At 41.4% G+C, this 22,190-nt stretch overlaps 1 protein-coding gene across 3 annotated transcripts in view; it reads right to left on the reverse strand.

Annotated features, from left to right (window-relative positions):
• unc5cb (unc-5 netrin receptor Cb) overlaps positions 1-22,190 on the reverse strand; it is a 107,067-nt gene that overhangs the window by 13,773 nt on the left and 71,104 nt on the right. The window contains exons 4-8 of one of the 3 annotated variants that reach the window (XM_010738164.3): positions 19,050-19,153; positions 8,302-8,482; positions 6,575-6,742; positions 6,157-6,321; positions 2,320-2,373 (exon numbers count right to left, since the gene is read on the reverse strand). In XM_010738164.3, coding sequence (XP_010736466.1) covers positions 2,320-2,373; positions 6,157-6,321; positions 6,575-6,742; positions 8,302-8,482; positions 19,050-19,153 — 672 coding nt within the window. The remainder of the gene's footprint in view (positions 1-2,319; positions 2,374-6,156; positions 6,322-6,574; positions 6,743-8,301; positions 8,483-19,049; positions 19,154-22,190) is intronic. The other 2 variants (XM_019278327.2, XM_019278328.2) reach the window with 2 other exon arrangements.

A 22,190-nucleotide genomic window follows, 5' to 3' on the forward strand; every position in this document is an offset into this window, starting at 1 on the left:
ATGAAGTAATATAAGACACTGTTAATAGTGAAAAGTGAAAATGAACAATGATGCATGTACTGAGAGGGACGCACAACACTGGGTCTTTTGCAAAGTCATTTCTTGTATGAAGCCATATTGTTACACACCCTGTATGTTATGTGTGAGAGGGCACTGTATACCATGCATCATAAAGACAATAATAAGAAGAATGAAGTTAATGAGGATAAACTCTGTGCAATTAATAAGGACGGCTGCTCCAGTTCAACCCAATGACACACAGTCCTAACAAGCAGGCTCAGAAGTGAGATCAAAAGTTGTGAAGACGTAGATATAGATGTTTTCATCTTCAAATTACTATGTTGGAGTTCAGAGTCTGTCTCTGTCTTTGTTCTCACACACTGAAGATAAGATCTAGACATAGCTTGCATTTCTCAAGTTGTCTTTCATCTCTGTCTCCCTCCCAAACTCTTTCTGTCCACTTTCCAGCTGGAGAAACCTCTGTGATTAGTAGGCCTGGCATGGATATAGTGGCTGTTAGAAACACAGACTCAGACAGGCACGCATTACAGATCAGACCTTTTAATGGATGCCTACTGACAGTCTGAACTCTCTGTAGTGTTTGGTAAAGAATGTCCTTCACTGTCACCAAGTTGACAAATGGGGAGAAACTCTTCTTTAGAGGTAGTGAGATGCCACGAGGCATGTGTGAGCTTGCATGTGTGCATTATTCATGTGTGAATACACATTGTACATGTCGGCGGGGTTCTGCGAAAAAGTAAAAAAACCAAAGCGCGTTGTTCTTCATGGCATTCGTATTTATGGCAGAAGTTAGTTAGGTAAACGAGTCAAAAGATACATTTCTGATCATTCGAGTATGCAAATGGAGCAGAATATGCACCAGTAGATGGCAGCATCAGCCATAGATCCATACAGAGTGCTTTCAGGGCGTGCATGATGGCCAAGGATTTGTGTAAATTAGCCTCATGTGTCTCAGAGATACAGATGGCACTCAATCTGTGTCTCTTGTGCACAAAAAAAGGAGAAAAGAGAAGAGGGAGAGATGAGAGTGTGACAATTAAAAGCCACAAGTTGTATGTTTTTTATCACATCCTTGGTCTCCAAGGGTAAAAGTGGGTAGCTTTTAGTTATTCTCTAGTTGTGACTCATTTTATGGATAAATAGGTTTTTAAATTGAATTAAAGTACACCATCCAACATGTACATCAGTTTAAAATTGAAATGAAATTAGGTGTAACCTTGACCGGGGGATCCTTTTTCGCTTAGAGTATAAACATAGTGATTCTTTATGTGTACTGAATGGCCACAATTAAAGACGCAGGGGGAATTTAATACCGTAGTTATTTCAATGACTCAATTTACCTCAAACCCCAGGAAGGACATGTGTGGCCTAGGCCTATTCAGCCTTAAGTGAGACATCACATTAAAGAGGAATGTCAAGATATATCCTCATATATGTTCGGCCTCTAATCCTTCTAGTACAGACATGAACAGAAAACAGAACAGGGAAGCAATGATGAAAGTCTGAAAATGTAATTTCACTGTGCTTCTGCCAAGCTTCCCTGCAGTTATTTAACATATATCCCCCCAGTCGAACAATCTTCCATCCACCCTTTGATGATAAAGGCAGCAACCTGCTAAGTGTACGCATTAAAATGTATCACTTAGATTAATACATCCCTTTGAACATGAGCCATTGTCGGAAGGGAAAAGTACAAGAAATGGAAATGAAAGGGATTATTGAACACTCAATTCTCTGAGGACACAGCGATTTACAGAGGTAGGATGAGATACAGAGAAAGAGAGAGAGAGCGAGAGAGAGAGAGGGAAAAATATTAGAGATATACAAAGAGAATAACAGTGGGTTAAACTCTTTGCGACTTGGCGTCTGAGCGGGCGGCGAGACAGAGTGTGGTGAAGTGGTGAAGTTCATCAGGAGCAACAGGACAAAGGGAAGTGTCAGCTCTGACTTACAGTACAGAGCATCGACATGGCTGTGAGCAGGCAAAGACACATTATGAAAAAGAGCAGAACAGAAATCAAAAAAGGAAATGCCCTGAGGTGGTCATCTGTGAAAAAAACAGCATAACATGAAAGAACAATGGGAAATATTTCCGTGTTTTTTTGTTTTGTTTAGTTTTATATTTTAACTAAACCACTAATCATATCGCATCACACTTTCTAATGAATTTATCTGGGATTATTCCCTTGTGCACAACCTGCCAATGGAGATTAGAGACAGATTGAGGATGAAAAAATGTAGAAATGATGTAAAAAAAACCAAAACAATAAATGATAACATAAAAAAACAATAACTCACATGAATTTCCCAAATCACTCTTGTCTTTAGCCTCAGGAGACTTCTGATATGAACCTTGAAGAGAGGAAGGGATTGCGGATGGGAGACAGTAAGGGGTGGTAATAGAGGGGAGGGGGGGGAGTGGTGGAGAGGGATGATGAAAATCAAATTTAAGCCAACAGAAAAACAAACTCAACAAATGAGACAGCAACAAACTCATGAGTAGGAGCGATGACACGGGGAAGTGATCTTTCTTGATTTGGCCCCTCCTCTCCAGATCTGTGTACAGAGTATAGAGATGGATGAGGGGAGTAAGAGGGGGACATGGAGGTTCTGCGAGGGAGTGGCATGATCCATCAACTTGGCTTAGTGCCTCGGCAGCAGCAGGACTGATGCTGGCAGGTGAGGGGAATGGGAGGGACTGATAAAGTGTGGTCTCCAACAGGCTCAATAGAATCAACAGCCTTGCTACTGTCACTGGAAGGTGGATGGAAACGATAGTGCATGGGGCGAAAGGAACGATTATGTTAGGAAAGCAGGAAATGAAAAAAAAGGGTTGAAGGACAGAGATTTGGAGAAAAATCGTCCTCATAGATGTTTTTTTTCATTTGGCTCCAACTAAGCTTTGTTGTAGCCAAGTTATATGTTGAATTGAAGTGGAAAGCAGCGTAGGGATGGTGCACTAGCACACATAATATTCAGTCTCCCTGGGACATCCATAAACAACTATACAAACAATGAAGTCCTTATTGGAGAGGCAGAGAGCCACAGGCAGACAAGTGGACCGACAGGAAAATCAATGGCTTGATAGATGGGGCTGCTGTGTACATGTAATCAGGGAACGGGGAGGCCGGACTGCAGCAGGGGGAGGTGACTGTCAGGGTCAGTCTAACTGATGGCCCGTTTGAACCCATCCTGTAGAGTTTCTATTCATCTGTCCGTCTACAGTATGGCCAGAGTAAAAGCATGTTTCGGTGGGTGGGCTCCAAAGGGAATTTCAGAGTCCCAGACAGACAAAGATTATTCTTTCCTGACAACATAGAGCTGGGGAGGAAGGGGGAACTTATACTACAGGAAATCATTGTCTGTGATTTAGCCATTCATTCCCTGAATATGGCAAATTTCCAACCTCAGAGAAGGAGACTGTCGTCTGGCAAAGCTGATGTCATCATTAGGGTAGCCAAAGGTTAATTTTTGCTTCTTGGTGGAGAATGTATGTTAACTGAAACTGGTGATTATACAGCAAAGATATTTAATTACATTTAAGCAAACGTTTCGAACCACTTATAAATATAGTGTAAATAATATCCTGTTCTTGTAAGGTTGAAGTACACTTTAGAGCCATAATTTTCCAGTCTCTGGTGTTTGATAGCAATGAAGTATCTGCTGGAGTAGCTGGAGTGTGTGCTTCCCTTTCTCTACATCAATATGTCAAGAAAATGTCATGTCTGAGAGCAGGATTCGGAAAACAATATCAGAATTAAGGAGGACAGACCACAGATGGAGTGAAAAACAGCGATTTAGTCAGGTCAGCATGAGTGAACTGTAAAAACTATACTCTCGTGTTAGAGTTGTGAAGTTCTATCTGAACAGGCAGAGTGCAACCTCTCCAGATCAATCTGTAGCTGCTTAACTTTGTTAAATCTGAATCCCCGAACTCCTGCACAGTCTAAATGTGATAAACAAGCTTCAAAGTAAATTATAACACAACTTTTTCCTTTTTGACTCAGGTCAGTTGTGTTTTCGCACAGTGGGCTGAGCATCACGAGTTCTATTTCCAGTTCTGCTAGTATCAAATTCCTATGCCAGATTTCTGCGATGGATTTCAATTGAAACTATTTAAATAAATTCAAACAACAGAAAATGAGATCAAGCTGCAACGGAATCCAGAGACACGTGTTTGCTGAGATTCCAGCCCTGCACTGGAGGAAGCAAATCAGCGGTCCGAGGTGAGTTCAGATTGCACACAACTTCCATTCCCAATCATATTTGCCATAATGTGAGCTTTTAGATAATGGGCCGTTCTTCTAAATGCTAGTGGAAATGGTCATTAGCATTGACATAAGTGGCTTCACCCTCTTAGCTTCCAAAAAAATCAATCCCTGAAATGATCCTAAATCTATATCATTATGGCTTTATATTCTCTGCAAACTGGCCATCAATCTACAGAGAACTAATGCTTCTGAAATAGGCTGAGTCGCATAGGGCGTGCAGTGGGGCGGGAAAGTGTGGGGTGAATGTATGTTGTGCCGCAGAGGGAAATAAAATAAGATGAATAAGATGAATAAGACAAATAAGAGCGAGTCTTCTTGTAGATTGCTCCCTGATGTTTCTATACACGGCAGACATATGACCTTAGCTGTAAAATCAGCTAATGTATTCCCCAGATGCTAAAATGAAATCACTGAACACTGAAGTCATAGTTTGCTGTCAGTCCTCAGTACATATGGACACGCAGTACAGTATGTGTTTACTTTGGACAGAGACATGCAGATCCATCAGCAAGCTGCGTCTAAAAGATGCATATTGACCGCCAGTGTGATGTCAACCATAACCTATAGTACATCATGTCGACACCATACTGCAGGTAGCAGTTTACAACCCCATGGTGCAGCAAATCTCAGATCAGCTGCACTCGGTGACGGCCAGCTGTATGAAATTCTAGACATCCAGCAGCGGAGCCTCTGTTATATTATTAGTGTCACAATCACCATCTGTAGTAGGTTATACACACAATGGAGGCATCTGTGACAGTGTGCGGGACTAACACCTTCAAAGATGTTTATTGGAGAGGATATTTATTAAACTAGACACAGAGTTTAACTCAGTTACTGTGCAGTCTTTCCAGCTGTCTCCTTCGCATCCTCTTTCTCTTGAGATTATAGGCGCAGAAAAGAGGGCAAAAACTGTTTTAGTAGATGAACTTCAAGGTATGAAATGCTGTACTCTCTGTAGCTTCTTAACACTGCAACACACACACATGAACACGCGCATCAGGCCAACTGCAGCACGAGTCAAGTCTGTGAATGTATTATAAAGGAGAGGGAGCAGGATTTTTTGGCTCAACTAAACTGCGTGGCTGTTTTTAACTTGCTGGAAGAAAGAAGCAGAAAACAATTTGCTGCCTGCAGAAAGAATATCTGGCTGCACCACAAGCTACAAAACAGTGGGGGAAAAAAACAAGAATTGTGATTTATGAGAAAGAAACACTGGTGCATCCTGGAGGCTTTTGTGTACTTTGAAATCATTGTAAGACTCAAGTATAATGTACAATACTGGTTCACTTTCCAACACATGTAATTGCCAGCACTTTGTGGCCTCGTGTTTTCTCTCATTAGACCTAAGGAATCCAGAGATTTTAAATTAAGGTAGCAATCAAAGCGGCCTGGTAGTTGTGACCCCCCTCATGTAATTACAATATAATCACTTATTATTATTTTAAATATAACTCCCAAATGCTTAGCCTGTGACAAGGATAATTACTTAGAGTGCTTCCCCATGTGGACCAGTCTTTTTTTTTAAACATATACTTATATTTGACTTGACACAGGAAAAGATGTGTAGTGTTTTCTGCATTTATGTCACTTTGATCCAACAGATTTTGTGTATTATGAATGTGCAAATAGGAGAGATTGAGTGCAGAAGACAGAGAGAAAGGTGTTTTAGCATGTCTTGTTGTTGTCTTATGTATGAGTGAAGTGAGACAGAGTGAGCGAGCGACAGGGTGAGTGTCTTATGTGGTGATGTGGAACACAGCGTGGTGATGAAACAGCAGAGTGAAACTCATGGTCAAAAGGTGAAGAAATGTCTTTGGTTGGCAGGTCAGAGAGAGTAGCAGAGGATTAGTCGGGTACTCACTCTGCATGCACAGCCCATCGGTGCAGTTCTTGGACTGGAGTACCATGCCCTCACAGTCCTTTCCCCCGTTTTTGGGTGCCGGAGCGTTGCATTCTCTCCTCCTCCAGTGGGTGCACTCTGTCCCACAGGTGGACCACTTACTCCACTCTGTCCACAGGCCATCCACTACCACACAACAGACAGGACGGGCGAGGGTAGAGTGAATGAAATGGCAAATGAGAAGACAAAACGAGTGCATGAGTGGGTGAGTGGATATGTGATTTGAGAGATATGTGGGAGAGAGACACACACACGTAAGGGTGGAGGCACAAACAGAGCGAAATATGCAAACATGTATCATATTATGTATTCCGTTTTTTGTGCACCAATACCGTTTCCACCCACCTGTAAGTGGGTGTATTGTAATTTTATGCCATACCTGGGCAGAGAGGATTACACGCCAGCTTCTGGATGCCTTGCCCTTCACAGATGGCGCCACCGTTGAGTGGGGCGGGGTTGGTGCAGCTGCGTGTGCGTTTCTGGTAACCACGGCCGCAACGGCTGTTGCACACTGACCACTCTGTCCATGTTGACCATCCACCATTCACTGGAACACGGAGCAATACAACATGTTAAAATATAACTAAAGACTCAATAGAAGAAATTTAACAAATAAAAAAATGTTCTTGCTCTTCAGTATGACTTCTAAGTACATTAACGGGCATCCCTTCACCCTCGGACATCTTGATACATGACCATTGTCATGTATCCCCCACTGTAAAACGTGTATATAGAGTTTTTTGTGTTTTGACCCTGAAATCTCGGGTCGTTACTTTGCCTTGCAGCCAGACAGTAAATTCTGGTCAGATTGCTGCATTTTCCATTCACTGATTCCTCCTAATGCCTCTCTTCCCTCTCTCATCCATCTCTGTCAGCGACTAAATCCAGTGCAGAGTGACACCACGGCTTGTGGCTGAGAACAAGTCTGTGGCATTTGAGATGGTGAAACTGGGCCCCTTGGAGCCTCCGAATTTCAAATGTGACGTGCTTATGAGTGAAGCCCAAAATATTGGACTCTGGGGGGGAGGACTGCCAAAGCCCCACATTTCTTTACTGTCTGCTTTCTGTCCTCCATGGATTATGGATCTTCCCTCTCTCTCACACTCTTTCTCTCTGTCTCTTCTCCTTTTTTGTCTCTTTTGTTGCCAGCTTGTGCTCCTGTTTCCAGTGTCCTTGTAGTGGGTTGGGCTGGAAACCACTGGGCTAAAAAACACACTTCATTAGTATTACTGGTAACTCTCCTTTATCCTTTAGGTTTCTATTGCATACAACACCACAGGCATTAATGTGAAGAAGCACAGACAGTGCAAACTGATGCTCGTTGTTCTTTTTCTCAAGGGTGAGCTGATACCAAAGCAGTTTTCCGAAACTAATCGACTTTGTTAGTGACGGGAAAGCCTTGCAGAGACAACGACCCTTGTCCCTGAAATCTGGTCTCTTGGATTTACAATTTGTGTTACTACATCACCCTTACATTGATCGCCGCTAGCCACATTATCCTCAGTGTTCACTTGACTGTAACTGAAGTAGATAAACAAAACAAGAAGGATGCTAACAATACCACACCTCCACTAGGTTTGAAACTTAACCCTGGTGAAAGTATAAGTTCACCTTTTGTCTCGTGTGTGTATCCATCCACATCCAATATCTCTTTATTCAGTCTGAATATGTATCGCCTCCAGCAGGCGTTGAAGTTCAACTTTGCAGCCATGCTGTGCAATAACAGTCATGTTAGTTGATGTTAGGGAGACGGCGGGTGAGTCTGTGTGAAACCACAGCAGGAGCCTCTTTAAGTGTAGCTCAGCCACATCAGCACCTTGCTCACAGTTCAGAAAATCACAAATCTTCCAGTCTTTGCACACCTTCCGGCAGGAACAAAATGAGTGAATGTTACACACCATGAGAAAGACAGCGATTTCCTTTATCCAGAGTGACTGAAATTTGTTTTATTTGGAGTTAAGCTGACTTCTTACATGAATTCAACACTTTTCCTCGATGCTTGTGTCTGGCTTAAGTGATGTCTCATGTGGCCTGTATGGAGGATGACTGCTTGCTTACTAGATGTGAGACAAATGTAGGATTGACTGCGCGTGTTCAGTAGTTTACCATAGACGATAACTGTGGCGGTGGTGCTGCGTCTCTTGGCCACGATGTTTTTTGCCACACAGGTGTAGTTGGCTGTATCAGAGAGGCGGGCCTGTTTAATGATCAAGTTGTGGTCGATGGTGATGTAGAAGTTTCTGTCATCTGCGGGATCAATAACCTCCTCGTTCTTTAACCACTCGACCTGAGAAGAAGGGAGCACAAGATGAAGAGAAAAGACAGACAGCTCAGAGGAAACAGAAACATATTTCAAACAGAAGCTGTGAGAGAAGATATAAGACAGGTTGACCTCATTAAACTGTAGGAGGAAAGTGTTTAAACATCTATAATTTTTCTTGTCTCCGTCTAACCTCTCAGATAGTAGTCAGTGCCAGGATTAGAGGCGCAATTGTTTACGTCTCTGAGGTCCTGCTACAAAAAGTCAATATCTATCATGCTCTTTTTATTCTCCCCCTAGAACAAAGTACTACAGTTACTGCGGCATCGCCAGACAGCAGAGAAAAGAAAACTCTCCACAATTCCTGCAGCTGAGAGGTTCTCTGACCTTTTCTTATGAGTTTCATTTCTCCAAATAATACTGATATTGAACTCCTGGTACAATCACAGAACAGGGGACCATTTAAAGCCTTTATTTGGCTGTAAATCACCAGGATCCTTTTGCTCTTCAAGGGGTGTAAAGGTTTGAAAAAGAATCACACATGCCACCTCTCACTCTGCAGCCACTTTGATTCAAAGTATTTGCTGGTTTTCTTCAAAGAAGCTGTCCAGTGATGAAGAGAACTGGAAAATAACTAACTTCCTGTGTATTGTGACATCCCACAAGGAGCAATACCTGATAAGAGATAAGACACTAAGGAGTAGTACAGGCAAAGATAAGCAGGATGTTTATAAAGAGCCTTTCTCATGAGAGATAAAGTATCTCAAAAAAGTGGGGCAATAACCTGATGTAAAGCCTGCCAAGACAAAACACTGTGTGGGCTCACTGTTGTTGTCGAATTTTTCAAGGAACAACACAGAAATGGCATGTAGTGGTGTGGTCGTGCACAACACATCGGTCATTGTTGGAAGACCAGCATTGTCAGAACTTTCTCAAAACAGAAGATGGTCTGATTGCGACCTGAAGCTAGTGTCTGTGTTTGGTTTGAGATGACGGATATCAAAGACGCCATTTGTGTCACACCTCAGCAAGGCTGCCAGTTCTCTCATCCTGTGGGAACACACTGGAAAGGCTAAGAAGAAATACTTCACTTCACAATTATTTCACACTTAACCTCTTCCAACCTTGCCATCCTTCAAATCAATGCATACACCACTTGCAACGCGTAGTTCATAAAACACTTATCCCTGTGACAAATGTACACATGAACAAACACTGGATGCAAACTTAATATCAGCAGAGCTTTATAGCACACCTCCGTAAGCATGATGTATATTCTCTGCTGATTTGGTGCTTATGAGTGTTTTTCTTCATAAACATGTGTCGGCCAAATCAATCTCATGGAGCCATGAAGGATAGGATTCCCCCCACAAGGCGTCTACTGGCTGAAATTAAACCTCGCTTTCACATGAGCATAATGTAATAAACGTCTGTGTGACGTAGGTTGCAAAGTCATTCACTCAGAGACTGTTGATCTTCATTTGTCAGCATGATGCTACAGCATTACGGGTAACTCTTGCCACACAAAAAGAGAATCATGTTTTCCTATTAGCCGTTGATGATTTAATGTCATTTATAACCAGACGCTTAATCATGCAGCTTTCTTATTAGACAAGTCAATGAGAACTGTAGCGTGGAGACAAGAAACAAAATATCTCATCTGTGTTGATAGTGAATATTAGAGTTACTGCCTTAACACCATTTAGGCAGTGAATGAAGTCGTTGATATTGAGCTGACAATGGCAATTCTTAGGTGTCCTATTTCTGTAAACTTAAACCTGCATAGGCAAATACACAGTCACATCAGTAAGAATGATGGTGCAAATTATGCTTCAATGTCAGTTTAAGAGCACGATTCCACCCCAGGAATTGATAACAAAGCATGTGCATACATGATAGCTGTATACAATTAGACATTTCTGTATTGTGCTACTGAACTGGCTTCTGTTTTAATTTTATTGCAGCTAATCTGTTGTGACATCTGCTGAGGTGGCAGTTAGGCATCTGCCTCGACTTTCAGAGCTGGTGCACCAGAAGAATTCAATAATAACTCACTAAACTGTAGCTTCTGGTGATTACATTTTCTCTCCCTGACATTTCTCAACATTTAAAAAAAAAAAGTTTCTCTGATTATATAAACACACAAATGAAGAAGAGAACTCCTGTGCATTATGCATGAAGTTCTATTACCACTACATCATTATAGATTACAAAGAAGCTACAGCGATTATAGTGAATGCATCAACGTATCTATTGAATAAGAGTTGGAAACTAATAAAAATGACAAGCATAAGCAGAGGGAACAAAGATTTGACAGTGATCTGATTGCCATTTTGTGTGCCCTTTGTTCCCTGTGTCATGATGAAAAGTCCAATAAAACAAATATAGATGATGCAAACGAGAGAAACGCTGGTTTTTGTTGACATGATAAATATTTTGTCTCACTGCTCACTGCAGAGCACATGACATTACGAAGTAAAAGGTCTGTTCTTTGAATGGAGATTGACACTGACATACAAAGAGGTGGTTATCCAATTTTGAACCAATCACAGAGACAGCCTTTCCGAACGTGCTGCATTCAGATGTCAAGAGCACTTTTATATGAGAAGGTAATTAAAAATTGAACAAAAGAGCTTTTCAGTGCAGATGGAGAGGTGGGAGGGAGACGGAGTGACGAGGGATAGAAAGCAGTTGAAACTCATGTCAGAAGTGGAAACGGCTGTGTGAAAGAGCAAAAGTGAGCAACAGTTCACCCATCATTTATTCTGTACGGACTATAATTGGGACTCATTAATAAAACCAGAGATGAAAAGATAAGCCAATCGCTACGCCGCACTTGTGAAAATATTTCAAATGATTAAAATTCAGCTGAAGACTACATCTCATAGAGCACTTGTCCAACTTTCTCTCATGCCAACAGACTCAAACATGCACACAGTGATACACAAACACACACACACACACACACACACACACATACACACCTAGATGCACACAGTCACTGCTCGTTAGTGTCTGATTGGCAGTGAAACATCCGGAGAGGTAATTCGCACATTTCTTGTCATTAACGAAAGGGAAATTGCCACATGTCAGCTGTCATAAAAAGAGGAGACTTCCTGTATGGTCTGAAGCAGCCAAGTGACAGAGAAAGATTGATAGAGAGAGAGAGAGAGAGAGAGAGAGAGAGAGAAAGAGAGAGAGAGGGAGAGAGAAAGAGTGAGAGAGAGATGAAACCTAAACCTAGAGAGGAAGATGAGGACACAAAAAAAACAAAAAGACAGGTAGGTGCAAGAGTGAGAAGGAGAGCAGGTGCACGTGGAGGAGAGCAGTCCCTAGTGTGCCAAAATATATATGATGCATCATCAGTGAAAGGCAAGGACGGACAAGACATGGAGCAATAGAGGGAAAAAGTTGCAAAGAGGTGACTTTGTCCTAAAGTGGTGAAGACTGAAGAATGAGCGAGAAGGGAAAGACTAAAGTAGGAGGTAAACAGAGAAGAGATAGATCTGACTGAGGCAGCTTTTTCATCTCTTGAGCTCTGGAAAAAATTCACAGAGCAGGACATATAGGATGGTACTGAGAGAAATAATAGACAGGTTAGAAAAAGGGAGATGTCAAAGGTGGTGCTGTACAGTATGGAAGAGGAAAATCAATGGTGTTCAAAGTGATCTGTGACATATAGTATATGTGTATGTGTTTGTGTTTGTGTATCCAGGCATACAGACCATGTGCACAGGTGCCCGGATTCATTCAAGTGGTCAAGCAGACAGATCAGAAGTAGCCTGTCAAGGCAGTGACTACAGTAGATGACACTGCCTTCTGCACAGACTGAAGCTAGGTCCCATTTTACTGACTGAAAACTCTGAAGTTTACATTTCTTGACCAGATATGAAACTGTTTGACAATGTGTGTTTTTGTTTTTTTTCCATTCCAAGAAACGCAGCTCATCATTGCCCATCTTTTAAAACTCAATAGCGCAATATGCACTGGTCATTTATTTGAATTTATTCATTTATATAATTATTTAATGTTATGTAATTCATGTTGAAACTGGATGCTGGAGCAGCGCATTAGATAATCAGAATGATCTGCTTTTGCACCAAATTGCACCTTTAGCTCTAAACAGGTAACCTGTAACTAACCGGTAAAATTTAGGCACAGATTTAGCCTTAAGGTCCTTTGGGGGACCCTCCATGGTGGTCTACGTCCTTATCCAGGTCCTAATTCGGATCACAGTGATAATATACTGGCTGCAGACCTGGCTGCAGTATCAGTGTAGGAGTAACCACTGAGTAGGATGTTTCTATGCTCTGTCAGGGTGTGCCAGCACAACACTAATTAGCCCAATATACAGAACACACTGTATACAATACACTTACTTGTTAAGAACCAGTGCAAGGCAAAACCATTCATTACTCGTTGCTGTTGTGTCAGAAATAGAACATGCAGCAGAGTGTGGGGGTGGAGAGGGGTGTGAAAAGGAAAAAACGGGGAGAAAAAAAAATGTTCCACAGAAATGCGCGAGTCTACTCTACAGAGAAGTCATTATGAGCTCTCCTGCATCTCCACGTGAAGTCTAACTATCTATCCAAAGTAATTTATTTATTTCCCTTTTTTTCCACAGCACATATCCGCTCCAGGCTTGAATGACACACCTGGAAAATGAGCCACAAAAGGTTACAAACTGATTATTCAATCATTCACTACGAGACAACAAGCCATATGCTCTGCATCTGCCTGTTTGACAAGCATGGAGATGGGAGCTGTATAAATATTAAGAAGCTGAAATGCACTAAGGTGTAATGTCTTAAGAAAAATGTGTGTGTGTGTATGTCTGTATTACTTGCTTGTATATCTGGTATGTGCGTTTGTGAGAGTGTATGTGGACAACTGGAACGGGATGGGGTTGGGTGGAGAAGGGAGGGTGAGGTTAGGTAACAGAGGTGGAGTCGTTACTACTGCATGTGTCCATACAGAAGACGGATCACTGAGACTTGAGGCGGGAGTAATGACCTCCTCGAGCTCAGCCCCGCCTAAAGCTCTCCACAGTGTTTTGAAAGGGAATAGCCATTTCTTAAACTAGCTCCAAGGACATCCAGAGACTTCATTGCTGCAACACAACCCTCTCTGTTTTCTCTTGCACAGTTCATGTGCCTGTTAAAATATGACTCACCACCTACAGTAGAACTGACTGAAAGTTGGGGGCAGTTTAGGTTTTCACCACTCTCTTTTTGTCTGTTCCTTCGGGAGGTATCCAAAAAAGTTTGTTGATCATATTTGGATGTTGGTGATGTTAGTTTGGGATTTCTGCCATTATACACTATATACTGTTTTCAAGCCAACATTTTTTGATACATTCAAGTGTGGGAGGACAAGTACAAATTGGCTGTGGAGAGACATACAGCTATTTTATGTGAAATATTAAATAATAAACCAGTATAAACAATTACTAAGGCTGCAGAACTGCAGAACCAAGCTAGAGAACTATGTGATACACTACTCTGTGCATGCAGTCCTTGGGCTCCCCGAGTCTCCTCTGGCCTTTTAGAAAAGCTTAGTTGATAACTTCACCATAGGAGAGTATTTTTGTGCACTGATAGAGGTCAGACCTCTATCCGTGTACAATGCAACCTTCAGGAGCAAGGATAAAAATGCTGGAACCGATTCACAATTTCAGTGCAAACAGCTCGAAAAATCGTGTTAAAGTGATAAAGAAACTGTTTAACGCAAACTGAGAACTCTCATTTATGTCTCATTGCCATGTTAAATGAAAATATCACAAGCAACCAACAATTCACTGTTCCTACAATTCCAGGTTGCACTGAGAAATGTGATTTTCATCATTTTATGCCAAAGGGGTCTTCAAAGCTGGTCTCGTAGCCCATGGAGCACACACAGTAGTTTCGTGCAGCACTTTTTCGTCTCTGTCCTATAATGGATGATGTTTTTCTTTTCTCAGAGGTGGTCTGATGTATATATGCAAAGAAAAACCCTGCTGGTCTAAGATTTTACATGTAAATGTTTGTTGAGGCCTGACCCATTGGTGGTAACACTAGAAAGGGCAATGACTTACAGAGGACAGCAGAGCTCACAAATGTTGGGCCATTAGAGTAAATCACAGCCTTCGTACAAGAAAACTGCAGTGATTGACAGGTGAGTGCCTGAGGGGCAATCTTTGGTTGCTTGCCATAGGGATTTGGTCTGGCCTCCTAACACCTTCACTCCCATGGGTAACCTTAATATAAATGCACTTCCTGTTTCATTGGGCACTGAAGTGTTGTTACTCTTGACATTCCTGCCCCACTACCTCATGGCTGCACCACACACCATTTTGACTCTGAGGAAGCACTCAGCTATTTCTTGACAAGGTGACCTGACGAGCTGCCGTTTTGCGCTATGCCTTTACTTCGCCTATTAACTGGAACTGTGCCTAAAATCAACAGTAATCACTGACATTTACATGGTTTGATGTGTGGTAAAGGCAGACACTTGATCTCTATAAAAAGCCACAGCAAAGATACTCGAGCTAGATTAGATTTTATAACATAACACTCAATGCTGACAGTCATCATTGCATTACATTTAGTTAATAACCAAAAATGAGGAAACATAATTTGAGCTTAATAAAATCTTGTGTCACTGTGGATTCACAACTACATGAGAAACCCTTGGATTTGGCTCTGGCTGCTGTCCCAGCTGTCTAAATTCATCTGATTTAGTTTTCCTCACTTCTCTGGATGAGGGAGTGTGAAGTAAAGATCTTTGTGCTTCCTGGCATTCTTCTCAGTAAAGCCAATGGACTTAATCATGGCAGCAGGGCCTCTTCCCTGCAGAGCATCAATGACTCGTTACCCATGATAACACGGCAGGACCCCGGCTGACTGAGGAGATGCCTGAATTAAAATCCTGCTTCCATGGAAACAGGCTCCGCTGCTCAGGGTGCTGCATCACCTCTGAACTCTTGTCTTTCTCTCAGGGCTGTGACAAGTGCTCTGAAGTGGAGATGGAGATGGAGGGCATCGCAGAAGAAAGGAGGAACGAACAATAAAGCTGCATTCTTTCACAAAGGAGATTTAAGTCCATTTTATGAGCCTGCCACATATTCATCGGTGTGAAAAGAGGCCACTGTTATGTCTGTAGAGGCCTTTAGATGCTGATGAAAGCGCTTCATGGAGGTACTCAAAGAAAAGGATCTGCACTGAGCTGATGGAAAGTCCTCCATCTCCATCTTTACCTTTATTACTTCATATATGCACTCAGCAATAAGCCCACGTAACAGAGAAACCAAGCCTTTCCTCCCAAATCACTCCGTCTCCCCCGTCCTTCCTAGAATAGTCTCAACAGTTACATTTTCCTTCTGCTCTTGATTAAGTATATATCAAATATTCATGGCTATGGAAACGTGTAACAATGACTTTTAGGGAGTCTGGCGAGTCTGTCTAATGTATTCATACAAGACGCTCAGATGACTGAATCCTTGTGCTATTTCAGAAACCTCACTCGCAGTATTTCAGCCCTCCAAGTCTAAAGTTCCATTGGTAATGGTCGCCAAGCCGAGCCAAAATAAATGCCTTCTGCTTGTTTTCTTTGCGTGCCTGTGTGTGTGTGTGTGTGCGTATGTGTATGTGTGTGTGTTTTCCACAGCACAGTCTATCCGTACACCAGAAATGATGTGTGAATAACCTGTCAAAAATTTCTTAATTTTTGACTTAGACACCTCTGACTCAACTCCAACATGAAAACCTCTAAAATGTCTGAAGGGAACTGTTTCATATGTTCTGTTATGCAAAGTTGCTGCATCATCACAGGAACAATCCTGATTATTCAGCAGAATGTTTTTGTTTTTCAGGGCAACGGCCCCCGCAGAAAGCCAGCAAAGACTGAAAACCACTTAAATAGAATCACTGAATGTCATTACTGTGGTAAACCATAGTGAAAACTTATAATGTAAATCATCTGAAAACTGGGAAGACAAAGAGGGAACACAAGACTCGCACTGGATAACATCAAATAGCACAGTTCCACTTTGTAATGTGAGATCAAAACTAATTGTGATTGACGTACTTTGATTCTCCAGAACGTGGGCTCCGTAGCTCTGAGAATGTATGCGTGTGTGGGTGAGCTACTTTGGTAACTCATTGGTTAAAACAGCCGCAAGAAAAATTGCTGAAGTGTAGCTGGTTGCAATAAAATAACTTCCTGAAAACTAAAAGTATAAAGAACATGAAAAAGTGTCAGTAGATGCAACCATTTACCTGCTGTGAAGCTATTTTAACAGTAAGACGACGTTTCAGTACTATCAACAACTAGAAGACGGTGACAGCTGTGAGGAACCTAAGTGACAGAAAGTCCTTCTTCCAGATCATCAGTGGTGCATCCTTTTCTTCCAGCCACACTCACACTGTTCACGCTATAGATGAATAAACCTTCTGTGCTCAGTTGAGCTGTTGGCAGCGTGTTATCATGCAGACGAGTTAATGTCCTTGCTGATTTGTCACATTGTGACATCCATCAATCAGTCAGTGCAGTATGTCTGTCCTGCTATGTCTTTTACATGAAAGAATAGCTTGGGAACCCTGAGACACAGCAAAATATCCATCACATACAGTCCACATGATTTAACAAAAGTGCTGTAAGAGCATGGGTTTTATGGCTCAGCCACAGCCTGCCATCCTGCCAGCCTCTCCCTCGCTAGGCAAAGGCCTGTAAAGGAACCGCAGAGCGAACTGACAGCCCACTGGAGGCCTGACAACAACCCACTGGATCCTACCCCTGACAAACCTCAACAGCTCTTCTCCCTCTGTCTTCAGCCTCTCTACGTATTTTCTCTCTTAGATTGGGTGAAATATGACAGATCTTTCCTTGACAACGGCTGCCACATATTTCTGCGGATTCATATGTAACCACAGACTTAGCCCATCTGCTTTTTCCAAGGTTTTTTTTTTCTCTCTCTCTCTGGCGTGCCTGTGTGAGAAAAAGGTCTGACAAACACAGATGAAAAAGCAGCATTCAGTTTTGTCCCTTTTCCCACTGAGGCAGCTGTGTTCGAGTTTAGAAAAAAAAAAAACTTGTGGAATGGAACTGTCTTTTTTTTTGTAGCCATGAGGTAAGTGTGAGTAATTAAAGAAGCTGAAAAAAGTGCTTCTGTACACACAAAATTCAGCTTGATCATGGAAGGAAAAATAAACAGAAAACAATCATTGCTCTTAGTCAGAAAATGACGCAGGCAGGGAGAGTTGTAAGCAATCTGTTCATGCTTTTTCTTTTAAAAGAAGTGAATTGCTCTAGCCACACATCACATCCTAACTTAATTTCTCTTTGGAGAATTTAACACTATTTCTTTACTTTTATTTGTTGCTCACTGTGATTGCCAACTACACTAAAACAGCACTGATTCTACTTGATCACACACACAAATGCAAACCCCCAGACTGAAAACTCTATTAATGTTGACAAGTGCCTTATTTACCTTTCACTTTATCTGGGTTGCCACAGCAACTAAATATATCACAAAGTATAGATGTGTCATGATTGAGTCTCTAATCATTGCACTAAGCCAATACAGGATTGACAGAGACCTCAGACAGGCGAGAAGAATCACCAATGCTAGACAGCTATTACAGCAACACTGTCAGACTGAAGTCCGGATTGTATAAAGACAGTCTGCGGAGTGCCATTCCCAAACTTTAGTCCATTTAGCCTGTCAGCACTTTCAGCGGGGATAAATGCTGTGCAGTTCCACTCACTTAACTCAGCTTTTCCAGGTCAATCACAAGCCTTTACAGAGTTCAGTCCCTGCACCCCCAAAAAAAAAAAAAAAAAAAAAACACCAAACCCCCCCCCCAACCCCAACCTATCAAACCACTCTTTCATCCTCTATTTATGTTCCTGCAATCTCAACTGAGCCTTTTCAAATGCAGCTATAACAGTGTTCTTCTGTAGGGCAGGGAGGAAGTAGAGCAGGGAGGAGATATTGGCTGAGCTAGGGTAACACAGGGACACAACTGGTTTTATTCTTTTTCCCCCTGAGCAGATAATTACAATTTTCTCTCCTCTGACCAAATTGCAGAGACTGGCCGATGTTCAGGAAACACCCAAACAGCTTAAATAGCCCAGGCAGTGGTGGAAAAACGTCCTTATCTGTGCGCTGGACTGTGTCAGATTTATTCAGTGTTCCTTCATCGCAAGTTCTAAAATGAGCTGGGTTGAAAACTGAAGCGAATTCTGCAATCAGCACAGTTTTCACCTTTTTAAGTGGCATAAGAGAACAGAACAAATGATTGGCATTACTGACAAATGTAATATATGCTAATAAATACATATTATAGTTATGTAGGAGTTGGACATTTCTACTTCCTATTATATAGTAAAAATCATGGCAACATTACTGCAGAAACCGACCCTAAAAAGTCGGTGAAGCTCTTCACATAAACCTCTTTTCAGAGCAGTCAATTTATTGGATTTGAGGAAAGGACTTCTGGCTGGGCTCACTAGGGATAATTGCAACTTGCATTTCTATGAGAAAGATGTATGAGGACATATTAGAGCTTTTTTTAAAAAACAAATAATCAAGTTATGTCATTTTGAACCTTACCTCAGCAGCTGGGATGCCTTCAGGTGGGCGACATTGGAGCAACACTTCCTGTTCGAGTGACACTTCCTTCCCAAGAGGTTCTTGGTCAAACGTCTTCCTCAAGTCTACAATGAACAGACAGAAGAACTTTATGTACCAATATTTATCTCATTGACCGGTAGATGTGAGCACTGTTTTGAGAGCTATGTTTATTGTTAAATGCTGACTCAATCGATAATGTAAATAACCAAAAATACAGCTGCAGAACTGGTACGTCAACAGTGACTCATCAAAAAAACAGAGCAGAGTAACTAATCAATATTAATTGCCTGTGTATGTGTAACAGTGCATTTAAGTGTCAGAAAGTGAAATTTATGTTTCTTTTTATTTCCCTCTCACCTTCGGCACACAGATAAACTCGCCTGAAGTTGATGGAAGGAAGATGGAGAGAGAGGCATCACTTTCCCTCCAATGAAAAACCAATATTTTTGTGGCGTGAGAGCTCTGATAGAGTAGTGCAGGGCAGGGATAGTGGAGCTGACAGGGCAGGATTACTGAAGGTGTCATGCTACACTGGAAGCCGAAGCCCATTAGACATATATCATCACCTGCTGCACGGGCTGAGACAGGAGGAGTGGGCATCATACACAACAACAGACGAGAGTGGAGGAGAAGACTTAATGGGGAGTTACAGTACTTCTTGGGAACTTTAGAGTTACTGAAGCATCAAATCTACAATAAAACCCCCAAACCCCACCGATACCATTTCCACAGCCTTTGCAATATTCCTGGCAAACATACTCTTTAGCCTTTTTACTGACACTTTTAATCAAAAGCAGTAACCACATCCACCACAGCGTGCTCTAAAATAACATGTTTTTCCTACACAACAATTCAACATACGTTTGAATGTATTTTCAAGGGACACGTGTACAAACACAACCTCTTTTCCACAGGCTGTAATCTACAAAAAGAGAAAAGGAGTCTGACATGAACTGCAATACGAATGCAGCAACTATGTCAACATTAAACTAAGCAGGCCAGCTTACAATGGCAAGAATGACTGAAGAGGGAGACAAACCAAGTTGAAATTGCTCAGTTTTACAAACTGAGAGGTCAGTGAACCTTAAAAATCGAGCTCAAACTAAGTAAGAAAAAAACTAAAGGAAACCTAATCAATTAAATATATTTACAATTAACAATAAAACAGGTTCTGTGTCTTTCTGTTTGTGTATGCTTAACTTCTAATCTCTACAGCACTTTTCAGATACCAGTTTCTTTTTTCCTCCTGTAACTAATTGTGTCCATGGAAACAAACCCAGAAATGAGCCCAGTTGAGCAATTCAATCTGTGGAAAGGATATGGCAATTCTCTTTCAGAGAATGCCGTTAAGGTATAGGCTGCTGTTGACATTGTGTGCTAACATTAATAAAAGGAAATGCCTTTTATTTGATAGTTATACAATCCTGCATTGGCTTCGAATTCGAGTATACTGCTGAATTCATACTTCAGAATTTGAAGCACACTGCACATAATAAATTATTGCTCTTGGGTACAATGTCTGGAGAGATTTAAGCATGTGTATGTCTGGATATATAAGTACAGAGCATTCTCACTATAGTTTCACGTAACCATTATCCCCTACAATAAAAGGAGACATCCTTAAAATCTGATCAAGACAGAGGTTCAGTTTACCCATTTCATGACTTTCTTTTTGTTCAATAGCTATTACATGAGCAGACAGTCTACATTTCGGTGTTCAGCTAGCAGTTCCTCATCCCCTCCAGGAGAAACTAGATCATGTTCTTATTACAGAATACATGATCAGGCTACACCCGCAAGGCCTGAAGAGTACCTATAGTCATTTTAAGGGTCGTTTTTTTTTTCAAATATGAAATGAACCTTAAAATAACAAATTCATTGAGAGCCCTTGTCCCAATTCAACCTGAGAGTATGCATGTCTTCAGGGGAATATGCCATAACTCCACAAATGTCTATGTATTTTAAAGGCTGAAAGGGTGAGTGTTGAATTGAAAGCAATTTCCGTAAAAGTATGGTATGAAATTAAAAGAGTGAATGACTAGAGGGGCATATTCTGGGACAAAGCTTTGTGGAACTTGATCCAAGGTTATTCTTAAGAAGGAAAGGAAAGGAAAGGAAAGGAAAGGAAAGGAAAGGAAAGGAAAGGAAAGGAAAGGAAAGGAAAGGAACGGGGACTATGTCTCAAAAGGGTACTGTCATTTGAAGTTATGACAACCGTTCTACCATTGCTCTGATGTCACAACTACAATGAAGAGATAGTTCTTAGTTCAAAAAGATAAAAGATAAAGGAAAATGTAGTCACATTATGTCAGGTGAGGAGGGAGTGAGGCACACCTTCTCCCATACTGTGACATACTCAATGATATACAGTACTATATCATAAAGTGTACTATATATGCATTAGAGGCAGATCCAATAAGTTAAATTTGATTTCTCTGTATAAAGCTATTGGAGAATAATATGCAATTCTTCAGTGGGTACTGGCCTGGCTGCTCAGTGTGCAGTATTTCAGTCTGCCATTTGGTGGTTTGGAATGGACCATAATGCCTAGCAGCCACTTACTTGTGGTAGTGTCCATGTTAAGGTCCATAGCAGGGTCTGGTTTGGCCCAAGCGTGTTTTACAATGGATGATAGTGATCATGAGAAGAAAAACCTCTGATTTTAGAGCCTCTTAACCTCCTTACACCCATGCAATAAGAACAAAAAATGTACACGCAGAGGGTTTAGACAGCTACTTCTGAAACCCACACTGGCTTTTTTCAGATTCTTCTGGTGCCAAACCAGAGCCTGTTACTAACACATTTACCACACTGCTGCCAATGCCATTGCTGCATAGTTCAGAGCATAAAAATCACAGAATAGGCTGAACTACATGATTAGTATTAATGGAATAGCCCGGTGTTTGTGAGTTCATCTGAAATATTCATGACACTATTAAGTATACTTTGTGTAGTAGATCAACAGCAGCTTGTTAAACTAAAATTAAACACCCATTGCTTGTATTGTATTTTTCATCGTGATTTGCAAACTTTTGGCATCAGTCTTGATGAGACACAGCAAGCAGAATGCAAGCCATTATTTTGCACTGTATATTTTATTGGATGTGGGTTTGAATTATG

This window comes from Larimichthys crocea, chromosome IX (genome assembly GCF_000972845.2).
Source record: "Larimichthys crocea isolate SSNF chromosome IX, L_crocea_2.0, whole genome shotgun sequence".
NCBI classification, from domain to species: domain Eukaryota; kingdom Metazoa; phylum Chordata; class Actinopteri; family Sciaenidae; genus Larimichthys; species Larimichthys crocea.